This window comes from Taudactylus pleione, unplaced genomic scaffold, assembly GCF_031769625.1.
Source record: "Taudactylus pleione unplaced genomic scaffold, aTauple2 ptg000019l, whole genome shotgun sequence".
Classification (NCBI taxonomy): Eukaryota; Metazoa; Chordata; class Amphibia; order Anura; family Myobatrachidae; genus Taudactylus; species Taudactylus pleione.
Genome location: NW_028284421.1, coordinates 13,713,422 through 13,734,870, shown reverse-complemented (window position 1 = coordinate 13,734,870; position 21,449 = coordinate 13,713,422). Strand labels below are relative to the sequence as shown.

The following is a 21,449-nucleotide window of genomic DNA, read 5'->3' as shown; positions in this document are numbered from 1 at the left end:
ATCCACTAAAACCCCTCCTTGCTCCACCCTTAACATGCCCATTTTAAACAAGGCCACACTTTTGCTTCCAAATATCAGAACTGTAGGTAGGCATGGTATAGTCACTGGTATTGGCTTATAATGCATGGACTCTAGCCTATTGATTCTTGCTTTTTAATTCTTTATGCTTTTAATCTTGTTCATCTCTATTACTTTTTCCCTTTTCTTCCTTCCATGCATTCTGCTGTTTTACTGATCAGTGTACGCAATGGAGATAAATCGTAAGTTGGACAGCTTTTATTATAGAGATAAAACTGATGCATAGAAATAGATATTTATGTTTTCTGGTAAACCTTGTACACACAAGTAAGGCGCCAATCTTACAGGCATGATTTTATTCTTGCAAGCCGCACAATTGTATTCAACAACTAATTTTTAACCAGTTTTTAACCAGTTGCCCATACAGTGTAAGAGAGAAACGTCCACTGTCCACTTGTTTCCTAGTGGCTGTACACTACATAATAAAATATTGTGCACAAACTTGCTCAATGTTCTTTAAGAAGCATATAGTAGAAATGGAGAGCAAATATGTTGTATTATGTTTCAGCTCCTTGTGGCGATAACCTGTATGATGATGATGGAAAACGTCTTCCCCCTTGTATACCTGGGGCTTGGCTCACTCCAGCCATAATGGCGTGTTATTTACTTGTGGCAAACATCCTATTAGTAAACCTGTTAATAGCAGTGTTCAAGTAAGTTTCCAATTAATATATTATTAAAACAATGCATGTACTTGAAGTATGCTTTGCTACACTCCAGTAGCTCATTAGTAAGGACACTAACTGTATCATATTGAATTTGGACTCATGATTCATTTCCCAATGCTGGGTCTGTGAGACCTTGGACATGGTTGTGTATCTCTATATGTGCCATAGGTCTCATAAACTATATTGTAATCTGAAGTGAAAAGTTAGGGGGGAATTATCTTACCTGTGAGTGCCTCTGGAATGGCTTTCAGCTGCTTTGCGGGATATGTCTTCAGAGGCTGATTTCTACTCTCAGCTTATGAAGCTGCGAGCCTACTGTAATTGTGCTTATAAGCTCCGCATCACATGTATAATTCAGTCGCTTCAAAGTGAAGGACTTGACTAAAACTTAGTCAAGTCCCAGAGCCAGGAACTAAGAGCAGAAGGCAAGACTAGGGTAACTTATGGAGAGCGTACACAGGCATCGGGTAGTCACAAGCCCCCCAGAGGTTAAAATCTGTGAGTGACTGAGACGGGTAGCACCCACCCTTCGACCGGTGCCCCTGGCTAGTGCCACCCTGGTCAATCAGTAGTTAAGGCCCTAATCATAAACTCAATTTCTACACAAAGCTGATATAATTTCTTAAATGAGAGCCAACTAGAGGAAACAGTTGCAACGTATACAATCAGGGGAACAACACTCAATTGCTGAGTCACTTACTACAACTTTTTGAAGATCACAGAAAAGCAGAATGGTGACCGTCAGAGTGCATTGTTTTTATATAACACAACTAAAATGGCATATTTCTGTTTGCCTGACTGTTATTACATTTTGTATATAAGAGGACATATACAATGGCTTTATTTCCCAAGATATAAGGAGATAAATCACAAAGAAAACAGCAGCTGTGAGCAAGTTTAAAATTCAGCGATAATTATTTTGGTTTTCTTTGGAAGCCATAAAGTTCCTAAACAAGATAATCTCTCCTGATGGATGATACTCATATTCTTTATATCAGAGTACAGCCAACTGTCAAACCATATAGTTTTTCCTAGAATTTACTTGGCGACCCACAGAAAACAGATAGTTACTGTTTAAGAGAAAGCAGATGGTAATGTTACTGTAAGCTTATTAAGATAGCAAAGCACAGCCCAGCTAAGCCTAATACTTCTAATGAAGCCATTTCAGAAGGCAGCAAACACACGACACATTCATGTAGAATTCTGCCATCTGCTGCCTTCTCAGGTTTAAAACCATTGAAATATATGCTAAACAAAAAAACATAAAATAATATGTTTGCTTAGAAGTGGAAACGCTAGTTAAAATGTTTACTTTATAAAAGAAAGTGATTAAATAAATTAAAAAAAGAAGCTAGTACACCAAGATGTATTGTAATGTTATGATCTGTAAATTAAAAACAATGGAACTTTGTTTATTACTTAATAGAAAGCACCATCTAACTTCCGAGCAACCCTATGGTGTCTCAGAATGTCCATCTCAAGTAAGACGCCAGGGCCAGTCCAACTTGACTAGGGCACGCCCAAAAAATGGTGGCGACTGGTGACACACCCACGTTTTTGTAATCACCCCTGGTTACCTCCCCCAAACGGTCACTACATGTCACTCACTTTGTGAATAAATCCTCACTGCACCCAGTGTTTCTAATCAATATCTGAGCTTGCGCAGAGTGACTGTGATGCATGCTCCACTGCATCTGACATTGCGATCACCTCTGATTCAGGCCCTGAGTCTTGTGTGACCTGGTTGTACATCCTGACATCTGATATCTACAGTAGATCAATTGAAATAAACCTTCCACGTACTTGGCTAAATTGGTCACGGATTTGGTCTTTCGGTAATCTGGCATTAGAGTAATGTGTACTTCTAAAGGCTCATACACACTAGGCGATAAAGAGAATGATATGGACGATAACGATATGAGCCTTAAAATTTGCCAATAGCGGATTTAGAAATGAGAATGTGTGATCAAGCTGCCAGTACTTGGGAGGGGCAATTATCATAGCTGCTCAACATACTTGCCGACTTATCTCACCGGGATAAACTCACCGGGATAAGACCAGAGAGGAGATGCAGGTGGCAACTGATAAGAACGGGGCCGGACTATTTGCATAATTTAGGCCCAACATGACTTAATTATAGAATAACATGCGTCATATTGGTCCTGCGCCCTCCAGACAGACCCGCAGTTTACAGTATTATTCTCTTTATCCTGCCCACTTCACTAGAAATTGGGCAGGATGCGTGAAGACCACCTACTTTTCCAGGAGTCCGAGTGACTTCCCAAAAATTCCAAAGTTTCCTGGGTGTTCCGGGGGGAAATGTAAGAAGCTCAGAAGCGGTATCAGCACACGTTATGTGCGCTGACACCGCTTCTACCTGATGTATGATCGGGGGTTTGGCGGTAAATGACAGGGGTGTCCCTGTCATTATCTGCGCTGCTATCTACAAGATAGCAGTTCCAATATCCTGTGCCATGTATGAACAGTCAGATCGCCTGAACCGTTCGGCCCGCTATTGCTGTCGCTATTGACAGCTACAGCCTGATGCTGCCCTATCCCCACAGGAATGTCTCTGCTGCGGCGGCTGCTGGCTCCAGGCTGCACGCGGGGAGCTCGCAATACATGCTAGATCCCGCGCATGCTCAATGGAGCCGGCTGGGACTGAGACACAGCGCATCAGCGCTAGGCTGATGCACTGCGGTCTCTAGCGGGGAGCACCGGAGGGGGGAGTTATGAGATGTTTATACATCTCATTGGTAGTGCTTCCTGAAGCAGGAAGCGATATAACGGCACGTTAAGTGCCGCTATAATACATCTACCCCCCGGTACAGTAGGTAAGTATGATTATTTCAGACACATTTTATGTTTTCTGTAGTCAGTACAATAAAACTTGCACAAATAGTATTCATAAGATGTTTTAAGTAGTTCTACTCTATTAAACTAGGGAGTAGATTTATTTAAACTACAAAACACAGAAAAGAGGACGCGTTGCCCAGAGAAACCAATTAGACCCCACCAATTCTAAGCTCATGTACAGTTGCATGCAGTGGCAGCTCCCAAGTTGGGGCTGCAGCGCAGTCCAAAATTCAAATAGCGGAGCCACACCAACTGCCACCCAAAACACTGCCGCCCATCGCCATCCGGGACTCACTGGCAGTTGGTGGTGTTCCCCTATTTGAATTTTGGACTGCGCTGCAGCCCCACCACTAGAACCGCCACTCGTTGCATGTATGTGTTTTTCTCCCCACACTGCACATGGAAAATACTTACACATATGTCCTAAATACAACTCCTTATATATGGGGAGCTGGATATCAATTTATTGGCTTACACAGTTGCTCGTAAGGGACAGGTTTATTTAAAAACACAAACGTTTTTGTGTTTTTAATCCTGATAGGTCTGTATAAATAAACATATGCACTTAAGTGTTGGTTTTTTTATGTTTGTGGCCTTTCCTGTCTACATTAGGAGCACAAGTGCTTCCAACTATAAGGCAAGCTTTTTAATTATTTTAATTATTTCGCTAGTCTTATTGAGATCAAGGAAACCTCAGCAGTAATGGTTATGGCAGCTACATTATACATGTACTGTAATAATATGCTGATCTTTCATTACAGCAATACCTTTTTTGAAGTAAAATCAATTTCAAACCAAGTGTGGAAGTTCCAGCGTTACCAACTTATCATGACTTTCCATGACCGGCCTGTTTTGCCACCTCCAATGATCATCTTCAGCCACCTGTACATTATTTTGAAACGCATTTGTTGTTGCTGCAAAAAGATGCAGGAAGGGGACCAGGATGAGCGAGACAGGGGTCTGAGTAAGTTAGGAGTTTATTTTGTTCTATAAATTCATTGTACACACGTGGGATCTTCTTCAGACTGAAAATTGTTGGCACACAATGGAGCAGTATTTTGTGTTGTACTAATGTTCATGAAAATACAGGTAATACATTTACAGGGTACTACCAGTAACATCACTAAGAATGCAGCTGATCAAATCACTGGGTGCCAATAACCAGGGCCATCTCTTCCATTGGGCTTGTTTGGCGTTGCCCAAGGACCCGAAGCTTGTTGGGGGCCCGCCACTCTGCAGCCGTGGCCAGTTGGTAAATTTGTGATTTAGGACGTCGGTGCACTATATTCTGATCTAACATCACTGAGAGTACATCCTAGCAGTTCATGGGTAGTGTACAGTATCATCACTGAGAGTACATCCTAGCAGTTCATGGGTAGTGTACAGTAAAATCACTGAGAGTACATCCTAGCAGTTCATGGGTAAGTGTACAGTAACATCACTGAGAGTACATCCTAGCAGTTCATGGGTAGTGTACAGTAACATCACTGAGAGTACATCTTAGCAGTTCATGGGTAAGTGTACAGTAACATCACTGAGAGTACATCCTAGCAGTTCATGGGTAGTGTAAAGTAACATCACTGAGAGTACATCCTAGCAGTACATGGGTAGTGTACAGTAACATCACGGAGTACATCCTAGCAGTTCATGGGTAGTGTACAGTAACATCACTGAGAGTACATCTTAGCAGTTCATGGGTAAGTGTACAGTAACATCGCTGAGAGTACATCCTAGCAGTTCATGGGTAAGTGTAAAGTAACATCACTGAGAGTACATCCTAGCAGTTCATGGGTAGTGTACAGTAACATCACGGAGTACATCCTAGCAGTTCATGGGTAAGAGTACAGTAACATCACTGAGAGTACATCCTAGCAGTTCATGGGTAAGTGTACAGTAACGTCACTGAGAGTACATCCTAGCAGTTCATGGGTAAGAGTACAGTAACATCACTGAGATTACATCCTAGCAGTTCATGGGTAAGAGTACAGTAACATCACTGAGAGTACATCCTAGCAGTTCATGGGTAAGAGTACAGTAACATCACTGAGAGTACATCCTAGCAGTTCATGGGTAAGAGTACAGTAACATCACTGAGAGTACATCCTAGCAGTTCATGGGTAAGAGTACAGTAACATCACTGAGAGTACATCCTAGAAGTTCATGGGTAAGAGTACAGTAACATCACTGAGAGTACATCCTAGCAGTTCATGGGTAAGTGTACAGTAACATCACTGAGAGTACATCCTAGAAGTTCATGGGTAAGAGTACAGTAACATCACTGAGAGTACATCCTAGAAGTTCATGGGTAAGAGTACAGTAACATCACTGAGAGTACATCCTAGCAGTTCATGGGTAAGAGTACAGTAACATCACTGAGAGTACATCCTAGAAGTTCATGGGTAAGAGTACAGTAACATCACTGAGAGTACATCCTAGCAGTTCATGGGTAAGAGTACAGTAACATCACTGAGAGTACATCCTAGAAGCTCATGGGTAAGAGTACAGTAACATCACTGAGAGTACATTCTAGAAGTTCATGGGTAAGAGTACAGTAACATCACTGAGAGTACATCCTAGAAGTTCATGGGTAAGAGTACAGTAACATCACTGAGAGTACATCCTAGCAGTTCATTGAGGAGGAGCAAATTGTCAGTGAAATCTTACAGAAATCTAGCTTTGTGGTGGAATATAAAACTCTAGCAATACGTTATTTGGGTTATTCTTTTACTTTACCATCCCGCACAGTGGGCCTGATTCAGACCCGTTCGCTATATGCGTGCGCTTGCAAGTGGCCCGATGTTCTGCATACGCGCATGCTTCGTTCTGCGTGTGCGCGAACTACTCATTGCGATCGCATACCGCTTGCTCACCCTGCAAAGACAGCCTGGTGCAATGAGTGACAGGAAAGGCCGTTTGTGGGTGGTAACAGGTGCAGTCCAGTAAAAACGGGGGGTTGGAGATGTGAACGCAGGCGTGCCTGAGTGTTTCAATGCCGTTTCAGAGGCATGCATAATTAACAGGCAGCGTCATAGTACACGTCACTTGGCTTTTTTTTACACTGAAATGCTCGCAGAGCTTACGGTAGGGTAAGGCTACCACAAGCACTGCGTTCGCATCGGATGGCCCTCGATGTACCAATGTTTTCATACACTTCCTGGAGATGAGGTGTGCCAGTGGGCGTCTCTACATACGCTAAGGGGTGTCTGCATATGTAGAGCGATCGCTCGCACAGCCAAAGTGGGTGTGCTTATGCCTTGGCGAGCGATCGCAAACCATGACGTCAATTTGGAAAATTTACATACGCTCAATGCGAGCATACGCATCTAGCGACCGGGTCTGAATACTGAGCTGGAAAGATTAGGGTCAGTTCATTCCTCTGTGTTGTGTGATTAGGGTAGGAAGGGGTACTCTGAAGACCAAATTCTGCTGCCAATCTGTGCAAAATTTTGTGAAACAGTTTTAAAAGTTTTGCTCAACTTTTTTGTAAATCATGAGCATTAATGAATATGCACCTACTATTAGCCTAGAGATTTCATAGGCTACATTCTCATGTATATTCATCAGATTCATAAAATGTCCATCGCTACTCTGTGCATGCAATGGTGCACTTTATGTAAGAGGAATTTTATCCTATAAAGCACATAAATAAAAGCACTCAGTCATACACTGTCCCATTTCTACCAGAGTGTGTGACATGGAATGATGCAGTGACTTTGCTCTCTAATATTGCAGAACTATTTCTAAATGATGAAGAGTTGAAGAAACTGTATGAGTTTGAAGAGCAATGTGTGGAGGAATATTTCCAAGAGAAGGAAGATGAGCAGCAGTCTTCTAATGATGAACGCATTCGGGTTACTTCAGAAAGGTATTCTCAATGCAAAGCAGTAAAGACTCAGGGCCTGATTCTTTGAGGATCGTAACTGCAAAACTGCACGCAGGCAGACCCGTTCTGCACACGCCTGTGCAGATTCTCAAACATCGGCCCTCAATACATTATGCCTGAGTAAAATGAGTTTCAGGTTATATTGCTCTAGATCAGTGTTTCTCTAACTGCAATCCACAGAAATAGAAAGTCCTGCAAAGGGGTCTCAGGAGTTCTGTGAGGTGAATGAATATGTGTAATGAAGTAAGCTAAATATTGCCAGTATTAAATTTGTCAGTAATCTTTCTGCCACTGACTATCACCAATGCTTCACTCCAGGAGATTCTTTGTATCATCCCTGAGAACTCATCATCAAATGCCATGTCCTGCCACACCCTGGCTTTTCAGCAGTTAGGAGAGCCTGCTATGGAGAGAGGGGGTCATTCAGAGTTGGTCGCAAGCGCTGAGCACTCGCAACCGACTCGATGTTGCCCCACTGGGCATGCGCAGGATGGAGCCGGCTCAGTCGTGCGCATGCGCGAGACCCGGCTAGCGACGGGCGCAGCTCGCAGCAGACGGGGCAAGCTGTCGATGGTGAGTGACAGTTCGCCATGTTTAGGAGGCGGGCAGGGGGCGTGCCTGCCCAAACGAAGGCGTTCCCGCCGCAACGCTTGTCATTTGGGGGCGGCCCCACTGACATCATTGCTGATGTCAGTGGGGAGCTTCCTGCTCGATCAGAGCAGGAAGCTCCCTGGGGCTTACGAGTGCCCAGACCCAACCTTAGGGTCTGGTCGTAAGCCCCGATGGTCGCGATGGTCTTGACCATCGTGACCATCACCCATGTCAGTCGCTAGAGCTGTGCGATCGACAAGGAGGCGGTCGTTCAGGATGCAAGCGGCTGCCATGATTCAGTGCGACCACTTGCAACTAACGACCGCCTCTGAATGAGGTCCAGAGTTTTTACATACCTGTTTTTGCAAACATTTTGTCATAGAGTAAGTATTTCCAGACAGCAGTAACAATCATGCAAAGTTCGAGCTTTGGAGGGAGATGGGATATGTACAGGTAGGGGTTCCTTAGTAAGTTGTGTAGCTTTTCAAGGGTTCCATGTGCTAAAAAAGATTTATAAATACTTCTATAGATGTTTTTGCATTATTTAAACTCAAAAAAGAACAATTAATATCTGCATTAACTCAGAGCTATAACTTCCTCCAGTGCCAGATTATGTCCACATGGGCCTGGAGCTGACATTTATGAAAGGCCTATTGTGTGCCGTGCAAGAGGTGTGATCAGCACTGTAGTTTTCCTACTGTAGGTGTGCAGGGGTGATGTGGTAGCGCACTATGTCACTGCACTATCTCCCCACACTGCAGATCCCCATCCCTGTGCACTACCTCCCTGCACAGTAGATCCCTCTCCCAGTGCTACAATAGCTAAAGCCATCTTCAGATGGCATCAGCTACCAGGGCAGATAAGCTCCGGAATACACTGCATTCTGGAGCTTTGGAAAATTTGGCCAGAATGCAGCCCCCATAGGTTTTTTTTATTGGCTGCTTTTGCGGTCGAAAACAGGAGACCGCAGCAGATATCTCCAATATCTGCTGTGGTCTCCTGTAGATACATTTGGGGGACACTTATTATTTTGCAGGTCCACCATGAAATTTTTTTGGGGGGGAAATATCTCGCAAATAATAATTGATAAATAGATAAATAAATATCACTACCTTCCCACACAATACCAGTAGTGGTCCCCCCCTTTGCAGTGTCTCCAGTAGTCCCCCCTATACATTGCCCCCAGTAGTGATCCCCCTATGCAGTGCCCCTTATATGGTGGCCCAGTAGTGGTCCCCCCTATGCAGTGCTCCCAGTAGTGCCCCTTATACAGTGCCCCCAGTAGTGGACCCCCCTATGCAGTCCCTTTATACAGTGCCCCCCTATGCAGTGCCCCCAGTGGTGGTCCCCCTATGCAGTGCCCCCAGTAGTGCCCCCTTATGCAGTGCCCCTTATACAGTGGCCCCAGTAGTGGTCTCCCCTATGTAGTGCCCCCAGTAGTGCCCCTTATACAGTTCCCCCAGTAGTAGTCCCCCCTAAGCAGTACCCCCAGTAGTGGTCCCCCCTATGCAGTGCCACTTATGCAGTTGCCCCAGTAGTACCCTCTATGTAGTGCCCCCAGTAGTGGTCCCCCTTATGCAGTGCCCCCAATAGTGGTCCCCCCTATGCAGTGCCTCCAGTATTGGTCCCCCTTATGCTGTGCCCCTTATACATTGTTCCTAGTAGAGATCCACCCTATGCAGTGCCCCTAGAACAAAGACACACACAAAAGAAAACAACACTTACCTGAATCCCTGCTCCTGCGGCCGCCGCCATCTGCTCCTCCGTCCTCCTGCTCGGCACTATGGGAGAGATGTATGGGAGAGATGTCATAACAACATGACATCTCTCCCATCATCCACTGCAGGAGCAGGAAAGCAGAGCTCAAGAGTGAGCTCCAGCCTGGCTCCAGCCATGAGGGCAGCAGCCAATGAGAGTCTGTCCGACTCTCATTGGCTGCTAAAACAAACACACTGCCACTGGGTTGTACGACTGTACAACCTGACACCAGCATGTTTGTTATTGTGTAGTGCGGACCGTGCTACACTGACTTGTCTCCAGTAGTGCTCCTTATACAGTGCCGCCAGTAGTAGTCCCCCTATGCAGCGCCCTTATACAGTGCCCCCAGTAGTTGTCCGCCCTATGCAGTGCCCCCAGTAGTGGCCCTTATACAGTGCCTCCAGTAGTGGTCCCCCTATGCAGGGCTCCTAGTAGTGCCCTTTTTACAGTGTCCCCAGTAGTAGTGGTCCCCCCTATGCAGTGACCCTTACACATTGCCCCTGTTGTGGTTCCCCCTATGCAGTGCCCCTTATACAGGGCCCCCATTAGACCCCCCCTATGTATTGCCCCTTATACAGGGCCCCCATTAGTGCCCACCCTATGCAGTGGCCCCAGTGGTGGTCCCACTATGCAGTGCCCCTTATACAGTGCCCCCAGTAGTGCCCCCCTATGCAGTGCCCCTTATAAAGTGGCCCCAGTAGAGGTCTCCCCTATGTAGAGCCCCCAGTAGTGCCCATATACAGTGCCCCCAGTAGTAGTCCCACCTATGCAGTTCCCATAGTGGTCCCCCTATCCAGTACCCCCAGTAGTGGTCCCCCCCTATGCAGTGCCCCTTATGCAGTTGCCCAAGTAGTACCCCCTATGCAGTGCCCCCAGTAGTGGTCCCCCCTAAGCAGTGCCCCCAGTAGTGGTCCCTCCTAAGCAGTGCCCCCAGTAGTGGTCCCCCCTATGCAGTGCCTCCAGTAGTGTTCCCCCTTATACACTGTTCCTAGTAGAGATCCACCCTATGCAGTGCCCTTTACATATATAGAACAAAGACACACAAAAGAAAACAACACTTACCTGAATCCCCGCTCCTGCGCCCGTCCTCCTGCTCGGCACTATGGGAGAGATGTCATAACATCATGACATCTCTCCCATCACCCACTGCAGGAGAAGGAAGGCAGAGCTCATGAGTGAGCTCCAGCCATGAGGGCACCAGCCAATAAGAGTCTGTCTGACTCTCATTGGCTGCTAAAACAAACACACTGCTACCGGGTTCTACGAATGTACAACCTGGCGTCGGCATGTTTGTTACTGTGTAGTGCAGACCGTGCTACACTGACTTGAAAACACTGTCCTGGACACACACACCCCTACGCGTGCCGCTGGTCTGACCCCCCCCCTTCCTAATTATGCCACTGGCTGGTAGCACCTGGTTTAGGAATTGGTGGCTGTATTCATAAGTGCCATCAGAAATTGTGGGGCCCAGTGTACAAGTAACAGACAGGACCCGCTTATCCTCCACCACTCTGGCCTGCTTTCAAAAATAGAAGTATTAATAGTTTATTTTTATCAATTAACAAAATGCAAAGTGAATGAACAGAAGAGAAATCTAAATCAAATCAATATTTTGTGTGACCACCGATTGCCTTCAAAACAGCATCAGTTCTTGTACAAAATCAGGGAGTTTGAAGGATTATAGTCAGGTGTATGTTTAACCAATCATACCAAACAGGTGACAATGATCATCATATTCATATGTAGATTGAAACACTGTCACAGAAACAGCTGTGTAGGAGGCTTAAATCTCGGTGAAGAACAGCCAAACTCTGCTACAAAGGTGAGGTTGTGGAAGACGGTTTCATGTCACAGGTCATACATCAAGGCAAGACTGAGCATAGCAACAAGACACAAGGTAGTTAGAAATGCATCAGCAAGGTCTCTCCCAGGCAAAGATTTCAAAGTAGACTGGGGTTTCAAGATGTGTTGTTCAAGCTCTTTTGAAGAAGGACAAAAAAACGGGCAACGTTGAGGACCGTAGATGTAGTGGTTGGCCAAGGAAACTTAGTGCATCAGATGAAAGAGACATCATGCTTACTTCCCTTCAAAATTGGAAGCTGTCCAGCATTGCCATCAGCTCAGAACTGGCAGAAACAAATGGGACCCAGGTACACCCATCTACTGAATAGAAGTCTGGTGAAAAGTGGTCTTCATGGAAGAATTGCGGCCAAAAGCCTTACCTTTGACGTGGAAACAAGGCCAAGCAACTCAACTATGCAGGAAAACATAGGAACTGAGGTGCAGAACAATGGCAGCAGGTGCTCTGGACTGATGAGTCAACATTTAAAATATTTGGCTGTAACAGAAGGCAGTTTGTTAACCGAAGGGCTGGAGAGCGGTACAATAATGAGTGTCAACAGTGAAGCATGGTGGAAGTTCCTTGCAAGTTTGGGGCTGCATTTCAGCAAATGGAGTTGGGAATTTGGTCAGGATTAATTGTGTCCTCAATGCCGAGATATACCGGTAGGTAATTATCCATCATGCGATACCATCAGGGAGGTGTCTGATTGGCTTCAAATTTATTCTGCAGCAGGACAATGACCCCAAACCCCAAGTCAATGTCATTAAGACTTATCTTCAGTGTAAAGGAGAGCTGGAAGTGATGTTATGGCCCCCACAGAACCCTGTTCTCATAATCTTCAAGTCTGTCTGAGATTACATGAAGAGACAGAAAGATTTGAGCAAGCCTACATCCACAGAAGGTCTGTGGTTAGCTCTCCAAGATGTTTGGAACAACTTCCCTGCCGAATTGCTTTAAAATCTGTGTGCAAGTGTACCTAGAAGAATTGATGCTGTTTTAAGGCAAAGGGCTCTATTTACTACAATCCGCATTTTGAATGCAGATTGTAGTGTGATATTACCGACTGAATTCGCAATGCGAATTCAGGCAATATCACAGGGATCTACTAAAAATCCCTTGCAGGGACAGAGCTTGCGATGAAGCTCTGTCCCTGCGAATCCCCTCCGCACCCATATCACGGTATTATCGCAAAAAATACTGTGACAAGTGCCGACACATGTGCCGACCATCGCTAAGCCCTGCTCCCATCGTTAGCCCTGCCCCCCATGATTGCGAAACCCCTGTGACCCCCCCTTCCTATATTACACTTACCTGCAGTTATCAGTGCTCTGGTGATGTCCTCCTTGGCTCCGGTCAGCTGACATCCCATCCTGCACTAGGACCCAGTCAGGTGACGACCGAGCCCCAGTGCAGGCTGGGAGACCAGCTGACTGGAGGGGAGACATCACCGGAGCCCCGATCACCGGTCCCTGGACTCAGGTAAGTTTTTTTTTTACAATTTTTTTTTTTTTTACAGTGTATCAGCATGTGGTCTGTTTAGACCACACAACTGATCACTGGGGCCGGCTACGGGCTCTGCTCTGGCCGTTAGAACAGAGCAGGAGTCCAGTGACTGGGGAAGACCCTGGATAACGCCACCTCCAGGTGGCGTTATTATCACAGGGCTTTCCCTGGTATTTTTTCACAATTTATTTTTAGTAACTGTGGCCAGATCACATTTCCTATTACAATTATAGGAAATGCGATCTGCTTACTAAAAATAAGTGATAATTAGGGCTTGGAGTAGAATTTTACGAATTCTACTCCAATTGCCCTTTAATAACTTTAGGTGATACTTAAATAATGTGAAAAGGATGTGAAAACACCCTTTTTCACTTTATTTTAGTAAAATAATGTTAATAAATAGAGCCCAAAGGGTGGTCACACCAAATATTGATTTCAAAATAAACTATTAACACTTCTATTTTTTAAAGCATTCGTACTGTGCAGCATTTTTTCCAAACCTGCCTAAAACTTTTGCATAGTACTGTATATATACATATTCCAAAGAAAGACTGTGCTCAGTGCCACATATATTAACACTGGGGCGGTGCTCCACTCAAGACCAAAATAGTCCTAATGTATGTAACTATCACAGAGGGCACTCACAAAGCTTCATTGTAGCAAAGTCGATGTTTCGATCCTTTGTCAAGACAAATTAATGGGAGACAACAGTTCAAACCACCTATGGACTCCTGTGGTTTGGACTGTTGTCTTCCATTAATCTGTCTTGACAAAGGTCCTCAATGGATCAAAACATTGACTGTCATTAGCTGTACTTGTGAGTAATAAATATACCTAATGACTTTTCTACTATGAAGCTTGCTGAGTGCCCTCTGTGATAGCTATATACAGTCAGGTGCATAAATATTGGGACATTGACAGAATTTTCATATTTTGGCCTCTATTCGCCACCACAATGGCTTTGAAATGAAACAAACAAGATGTGCTTTAACTGCAGACTTTCAGATTTAATTTGAGGGTAATTACATCCAAATCAGGTGAACAGTGTAGGAATTACAACGGTTTCTATATGTGCCTCCCACTTTTTAAGGGGCCAAAAGTAATGGGACAAACTAAACAATCCTAAATCTAACTTTCACTTTTTAATACTTTGTTGCAAATCCTTTGCAGGCAATTACAGCATGAAGTCTGGAACGCATAGACATCACCAGATGCTGGGTTTTATCCCTGGTGATGCTCTGCCAGGCCTCTGCTTGTTCTTGGGGCATTTTCCCTTCCGTTTTGTCTTCATCTAGTGAAATGCATGCTCAATCGGATTCAGGTCAGGGGATTGACTTGGCCATTGCATAACATTCCAGTTTTTAGCCTTAAAAAACTCTTTGGTTGCTTTTGCAGTATGCTTCGGGTCATTGTCCATCTGCACTGTGAAGCGCCGTCCAATGAGTTCTGAAGCATTTGACTGAATATGAGCATATAATATTGCCCGAAACACTTCAGAATTCATTCTGCTGGTTTTGTCAGCAGTCACATCATCAGTAAATACAAGGGAACCAGTTCCATTGGCAGCCATACATGTCCACGCCATGACACTACCACCACCATGCTTCACTGATGAGGTGGTATGTTTTGGATCATGAGCAGTTCCTTTCCTTTTCCATACTCTTCTCTTCCCATCACTCTGGTACAAGTTGATCTTTGTCTCATCTGTCCATAGGATGTTGTTCCAGAACTGTAATGGCTTTTTCAGATGTTGTTTGGCAAACTCTAATCTGGCTTCCTGTTTTTGAGGCTCACCAATGGTTTACATCTTGTGGTGAACCCTCTATATTCACTCTTGTGAAGTCTTCTCTTGATTGTTGACACATATACACCTACCTCCTGGAGAGTGTTCTTGATTTGGCCAACTGTTGTGAAGGGATTTTTCTTCAACAGGGAAATAATTCTTCTGTCATCCACCACAGTTGTTTTCCATGGTCTTCCGGGTCTTTTGGTGTTGCTGACTTCTCTGGTGCGTTCTTTCTTTTTAAGAATGTTCCAAACAGTTGATTTGGCCACACCTAATGTTTTTGTTATCTCTCCAATGGGTTTGTTTTGATTTTTCAGCCTAATGATGGCTTGCTTCACTGATAGTGACAGCTCTTTGGATCCCATATTGAGAGTCGACAGCAACTGATTCCAAATGCAAATGTCACACCTAGAATCAACTCCAGACCTTTTACCTGCTTAATTGATAATGAAATAACGAGGGAATAGCCCACACCTGTCCATGAAATAGCTTTTGAGTTGATAGTCCCATTACTTTTGGCCCCTTAAAAAGTGGGAGGCACATATAGAAACCGTTGTAATTCCTACACCGTTCACCTGATTTGGATGTAATTACCCTCAAATTAAATCTGAAAGACTGCAGTTAAAGCACATCTTGTTTGTTTCATTTCAAAGCCATTGTGGTGGTGAATAGAGGCCAAAATATGAAAATTCTGTCAGTGTCCCAATATTTATGCACCTGACTGTGTATATATATATATATATATATATATATATATATATATGCATATGTGTAACATATGTAGAACACCTATACTTTAAGAATCCTCCAAGAAAATGGATTTGGACACCAATCCTCTTATACCACATTCATGGACTTCACTTGAAAGTTCCTTGTCATTCAATTACATTCTACTTTATTTTAAATCACACATATCTGAGCAGTCATACCTAGGACTTGAACTCAGCACCTCTCACATTGGGGCAGATGTATGAAGCTCTGGGAAGTGGAGAGCGATAAACAACCAACCACTCAGCTCCCAACTGTCATTTTTCTAACACAGCCTGTAACATGACAGTTAGGAGCCCCATCTGCCCCATTGACAGCTACAAGTGAGAATAATTATAAACAGAAAATTTACAGGCACCACCAAACAGTGCCCCCTGTCCTGCGATGCACTGTGCCGCGTCACATGTTACACCACCCTAGTTACTGCCCTGACTGCGCTACATCAACGCACTACATCACCGCACTAAGGGCCTGATTCAGAGCCGGATGCTCTGAACGAGCACTCGCTCTGAATCAGGGCGTTTTTTGATTTTTTTTGTGCGGCCTCCTGGCCGCTCGCATAGCTGTGGGTGACCCAGAGAGCTTCTGGCTCTAATAGAGCCGGAAGCTCTCCCACTGACATCACTGGTGATGTCATTGGGGCCTTCCCCAAATGGCAGGCATTCCTTCAGGAACGCCTCCGTTTGGCCAGCCACCCCCCCTGCCCGCCTGCCAAACGGGGCGTGCTGTCAACCACCATCGACAGCTCGCCCCCTTTGGTGCAGGACCCAGAGCGACGAAGCACCCATCGCTAGCCGGGTCTCGCGCATGCGCACGACAGAGCCGGCTCCGTCATGCGCATGCGCAGTGGGCAAACATCGACCCAGTTGCGAGCGCTCAGCGCTCGCGACGGGGTCTGAATCAGACCCTTACTCCCCACACTATATTATTGCACTATTCACACACTGCATCACCATGTTAACTCCCTGCACTACATCACTGCGCCACATCACTGCACTACATCACCGCATTAAATCACTGCACTACATCACAACACTATAAGGGAGATGCACTAAGCCTTGGAGAGTGATAAAGTGGAGAGTTATAAAGCACCAACCAATCAGCTCCTAACTCATTTTTCAAACACAGCCTGTAAACTGACATTTAGGAACTGATTGGTTGGTACTTTATCATCCTTCACTTTATCACTCTCCAAGGCTTTGTGCATCACTGTATTACATCACTGCGCCACCTGCCCGCATGACATCACTGTGCTACCTACCCACACAACATTTCTGCACTATTTGAATGCACTACCTCCCCACATTACCTACCCCCCTTACAAAACCGCATATAGATATACCGAAGATATAATGGGTAGGTATTATTAACTATACAGACTATAATACATTTTGTGACAACTGAACATTTTTTCTAATTAGCTACGGTAGAACAAGATAGCAGGATTAGTTAATGCAGGGCTTATTAACTACAATATGTTTCACAGAAAATATTCTATAAAACATAAATACTTTCATTTTTCTTAATTACTTTGGTAGCTTGTTATTAGATATAATTTAAAATAGTTACATGTATTTGTATACTATCAACATATAGTATATCATATGACCGGGAAGGTATGTACAATCCAGTCTGGTACCAGCAACTACTCAGTTCAAATATTTTTACATTATTATGTATTAGCTGCCCAAAAGTCTTACCCCCATATAATGCAACTGTTGCTGAGTTGCCTGTCATTGTCTGCCTCAGCCACGTCCTCATGGCGACTGCATAGGGATGGCCGTCGACCATCAATGTTTCCAAAACATCGATGGTTGCTGGCCGATGTCAACTACTTTTGCCATCGACGGCAGAGAACTAATGGTTCTCTGCCATCAATGGATAAGAAGGAGACAATTTTTTTTTAATTAGTGGCAGGATGGAGCTTAGCCCCGACCCTAGGTACCCACTAAGCCTTCTCCCCATTTTTCATTGGCCCGCGGCTGACATGCCTGCAGCAGCGGTGACCATCGAGGGGGTGCAAACCATCGATTGTTCACCATAGGTGGTTTGTGTGCCATCGATGGTAATCACCGATGGGCCCATCGATGGTAACCATCAACGGCTACCCCACCGATGGTCATCACTACGACTTCGTCCTCCACAGACAGTGGAGGATGGCGGTGCCGATGTACTGTGCGCTGCTGCTCCTCCTTCTGCTGCATGATGTTATGACATCACATAGAGGCTTATCTACAGCTTGCCAAGCTGAGTGTTGACAGCAGCAGTACAGCCCTGCGGAGAGGAAGGGGGTGACATTAGAGTGTGCCAGTGCACTCAGCAATGTGGTTGGGAAACGGCAATAGGGAAGGTGAGAGGTGGGCGCAGTGAAATTGCTGGTGACTGGTCCTGCTGTGGGCATGGAGCTGCAGCCCATTTTTAACCCGGCCCTACTTCCTACCACATTATTTGCTTCTCGGAGTAAGTTAGATGTATGTGGAAACAAAATGTGATAACTTCCAGCCTGGGACAATAAGTAACACAATAAGTAACACATTAATAATAAGTAACATTGTGTTGGTATTACACTGAACTATTCTTTGTTCAATTTTGTAGAGTTGAAAACATGTCCATGCGTTTGGAAGAAGTCAATGAACGTGAACACTTCATGAAAGCTTCTCTTCAGACAGTTGATCTTCGGCTTTCTCAGCTGGAAGAACTTTCTGGAAGAATGGTCAATGCTCTTGAAAAGCTTGTGGGAATTGACAAATCAGAACTGATTCACGTACGCTCACGGGCCTCCTCTGACTGTGACGCAGCCTACCTCCTTAGGCAAGGCAGTGTAAACAGCTCTGATGGCAACAGTGTATACAAATACCATGGTGAGGCCGATGAATTAACCTGTGACGACAGTACAAGTTCAATGTCACCTGCATTGGGGCAGCGTAGAAAAGCTTATTCTTTTGGGACAAAAACAGAGAAATGTGAAGAAGATCAAAAGGCACAACTGGTGCCCCGGCAAACAAGTCTACGCTATGCTTCAAGCACCAATGCTGTTGCAGCAAAAGACTTTAATAAGGTTACCTTAGGGATCGTTTCACAAACAACAAGACCAATTTCCTGTATAGATATTTTGACTCCAGAGAGTGATAAACATAACGAAAGCAGTGAAAAGGCTGATGAGCAAGCTGTCATACAAAGGGATGTTCTCATGAATGGCCAATCAGTCACAGGTTCTGATTTTTCAAACTCTCATTTAACAGTAGAACGAACAAAACTAGAAGCTACAATATCTTATCCTTTAGATAAATCAAAAGCTGTGCGTTATTATCCGGGTCAGTCTTTTAACACTTGTCAAACAATGATGACGAAATCTAGAAGTTTTATTTTCACTCAAGGTGGAAAATTAGTTGGAGGAGTTAACAATTGGACAACAGAGTATAGCACAATTATGGACCCGATGTGTCCCACCGCAGTAGAAGATTGGGCAAACCAATGGAGCTACCAAGGAGATGTTTCACCCAAGCAAACTCCAGAGCCTCCTAATATTGTCTCAGAAGCTGAGAAACAGGCTGAGCTGAAGCCATTGCTGACTGATACAGAAGATGACAGTGACGTTGGAGAAATAGGAAACAGTGCCTCCTACCCTTGCACACTTTTCACCGAAGGGACAGAAACAGACTACTTGCTCTCTGTGAAGTCAGACAAAACTTGTGGCTTTGCTTCTCCTAGGTCAAAGAGTTTACACACTCATTCAAGAAAATCACGGTCCTTAATGGATAAGTTAGAGAGACCTGGACATGCTAGCAGTGTCATGAATATTGTAGTGGCCTGCGGTAGTGCAACAGAGGACGCAAAAACGAAGAAAGAAAATGCATCCACAGAAACAGAGTGTTAATGTTAAATTACATTTTGTATACTGAGAAGTAAAAATAGGGGAATGTCTGTCGCCAAAAAACCTTTGTTATGTTATAAATTACATCATAAACAATTACCATCAAAATAATTTTATCAAGACAATATAATTATATATAATATTAATGCTTTAGGGCTATCATGGCTGAGAAGTGGGAATGCCTCAATTTCAATTTGGTTATGACTGTATGCAAACCTATCTGATGGAAGAATTAGGAAGTATTTTACAGTTTATAATATTTGTTTTCATGTGCTGACATTATTGTATTGGTTTCGGGTGGAGAAAATCGACATAACAGTACAGATGTCTCCTTACTTAGCTTTGCTGAAACCACGTGTATGACCCCCTCCATGTCACACCATGGTGATGTATACGCATGCTATGTTATCGCCCTCTCAAACAGCAATGTATAGCGGAACCAAAGGGTAGCCAGTGCTCCATAAGTAACCTGCGAGTTCTTGCAATTGCAAGCTCTCACAAAAGATGACTGTTTGGGAACATTTGCAGGGAAAAATTTTATTTATATATATATATATATATATATATATATTTACCTTAGCAAAAGAGTAGCAGAATATTAGCAAATAAATGTTATACTAGTTAATGTTGCTGTCTATTCATAAGACTAACAATGCAGCTAAACATAGAAAGTCATATTGTTGTACATATAATACAATGCTCTATGATATTAAGGGCCTTATTTATCAACGAGTTTTATCATACACAACGTGTGATAAAACTCGTTGCATATGATAATGGTGCTCCAACCAATCAGCTCCCAACTGTCCTCTGTTTAAAAAAATGACAGTTGGGAGCTGATTGGCTGGAGCACCATTATCATATGCAAAGAGTTTTATCACTCGTATATATGACTTGCTGATAAATAAGCCCCTAAATATGTGACAAACAACAAAAAAAACAAATATTTGACAATATTTGTATTTGCTAATATTCTGCTAAATTGTTTTGGCACTATGTTAAATACAGAGCTGTAAATAGACATTTTAGTGCCCTGCCCATCCTCTCCCTTCTCATTTTTGTTAGCAGGCATCATGGGTGCTTGTCAAAAACTCTAGTTCCGAGGTTCCCAAACGCGGTCCTCAAGGCTCCCCAACAGTTCACGTTTTAGAGATATCCATGGTTGAGCACAGATGACTTACGTAACCACCTGTGTTCAACCATAGATATCTCTAAAACCTGAAATGTTGGGGAGCCTTGAGGACCGCATTTGGGAACCTCTGCCCTAGTTACAAATGCACAGTTTAGAGTTAGACACGACCTGTGTTTATTAAAAATATTTTAGGGACAAGGTCCTTTAATACTGCAGCCAAAGGTTGCAAATGGTGCTCTCTTAGCTCCCAACTGTCTGCTCAGGGCCGTAAAAAAGGGTATGCACCATTGCTGCCCCACAGCACCTGCATCTGGCTAGGAGGGTACCTGGAACGGAACCTACAGCCAGTAGCTCTGCTGCAGAGCTGCCTGGAGTGTTCTCTGTACGCTCTGGGCACGCACCCAGTCTTAGAGCCTCCTGGAGTGTCCTTAGGACGCTCTGGCCTTGCTGTACTTCCTGGTGCCAGCACAGAGCGAATTGCTGCACTGCAGTTGGTGCATTAACCACAACCAAATCTTAAATTGTCTTGTAAATTGGAGGTGTCATTACCAGTCATTGGGCATGCTTCAGAGTTGTACGCAAATCCAATGGTTTGCATACAACTCAGATGGTGGCCGACATGTTGCGGCTATTTGGGGACACGGTCGGCGATGGTCACTGTTTCACAAAACTGGGGCATGTCGCCTTTGTTTTGTAGGCATGTCGAAGC

General features: G+C 44.3%; 1 protein-coding gene across 1 annotated transcript in view; it reads left to right on the top strand.

The window, feature by feature from the left end:
- The window catches only part of TRPM1 (transient receptor potential cation channel subfamily M member 1), a 109,766-nt gene extending 90,065 nt beyond the window's left edge, over positions 1–19,701 (top strand). Inside the window, exons 23-26 of the mRNA XM_088445553.1 lie at positions 587–731; positions 4,364–4,566; positions 7,335–7,467; positions 18,330–19,701. Of these exons, the coding sequence (XP_088301679.1) occupies positions 587–731; positions 4,364–4,566; positions 7,335–7,467; positions 18,330–19,611 (1,763 nt within the window). The 3' untranslated portion in view covers positions 19,612–19,701. The remainder of the gene's footprint in view (positions 1–586; positions 732–4,363; positions 4,567–7,334; positions 7,468–18,329) is intronic.
- Positions 19,702–21,449: the final 1,748 nt, after the last annotated feature.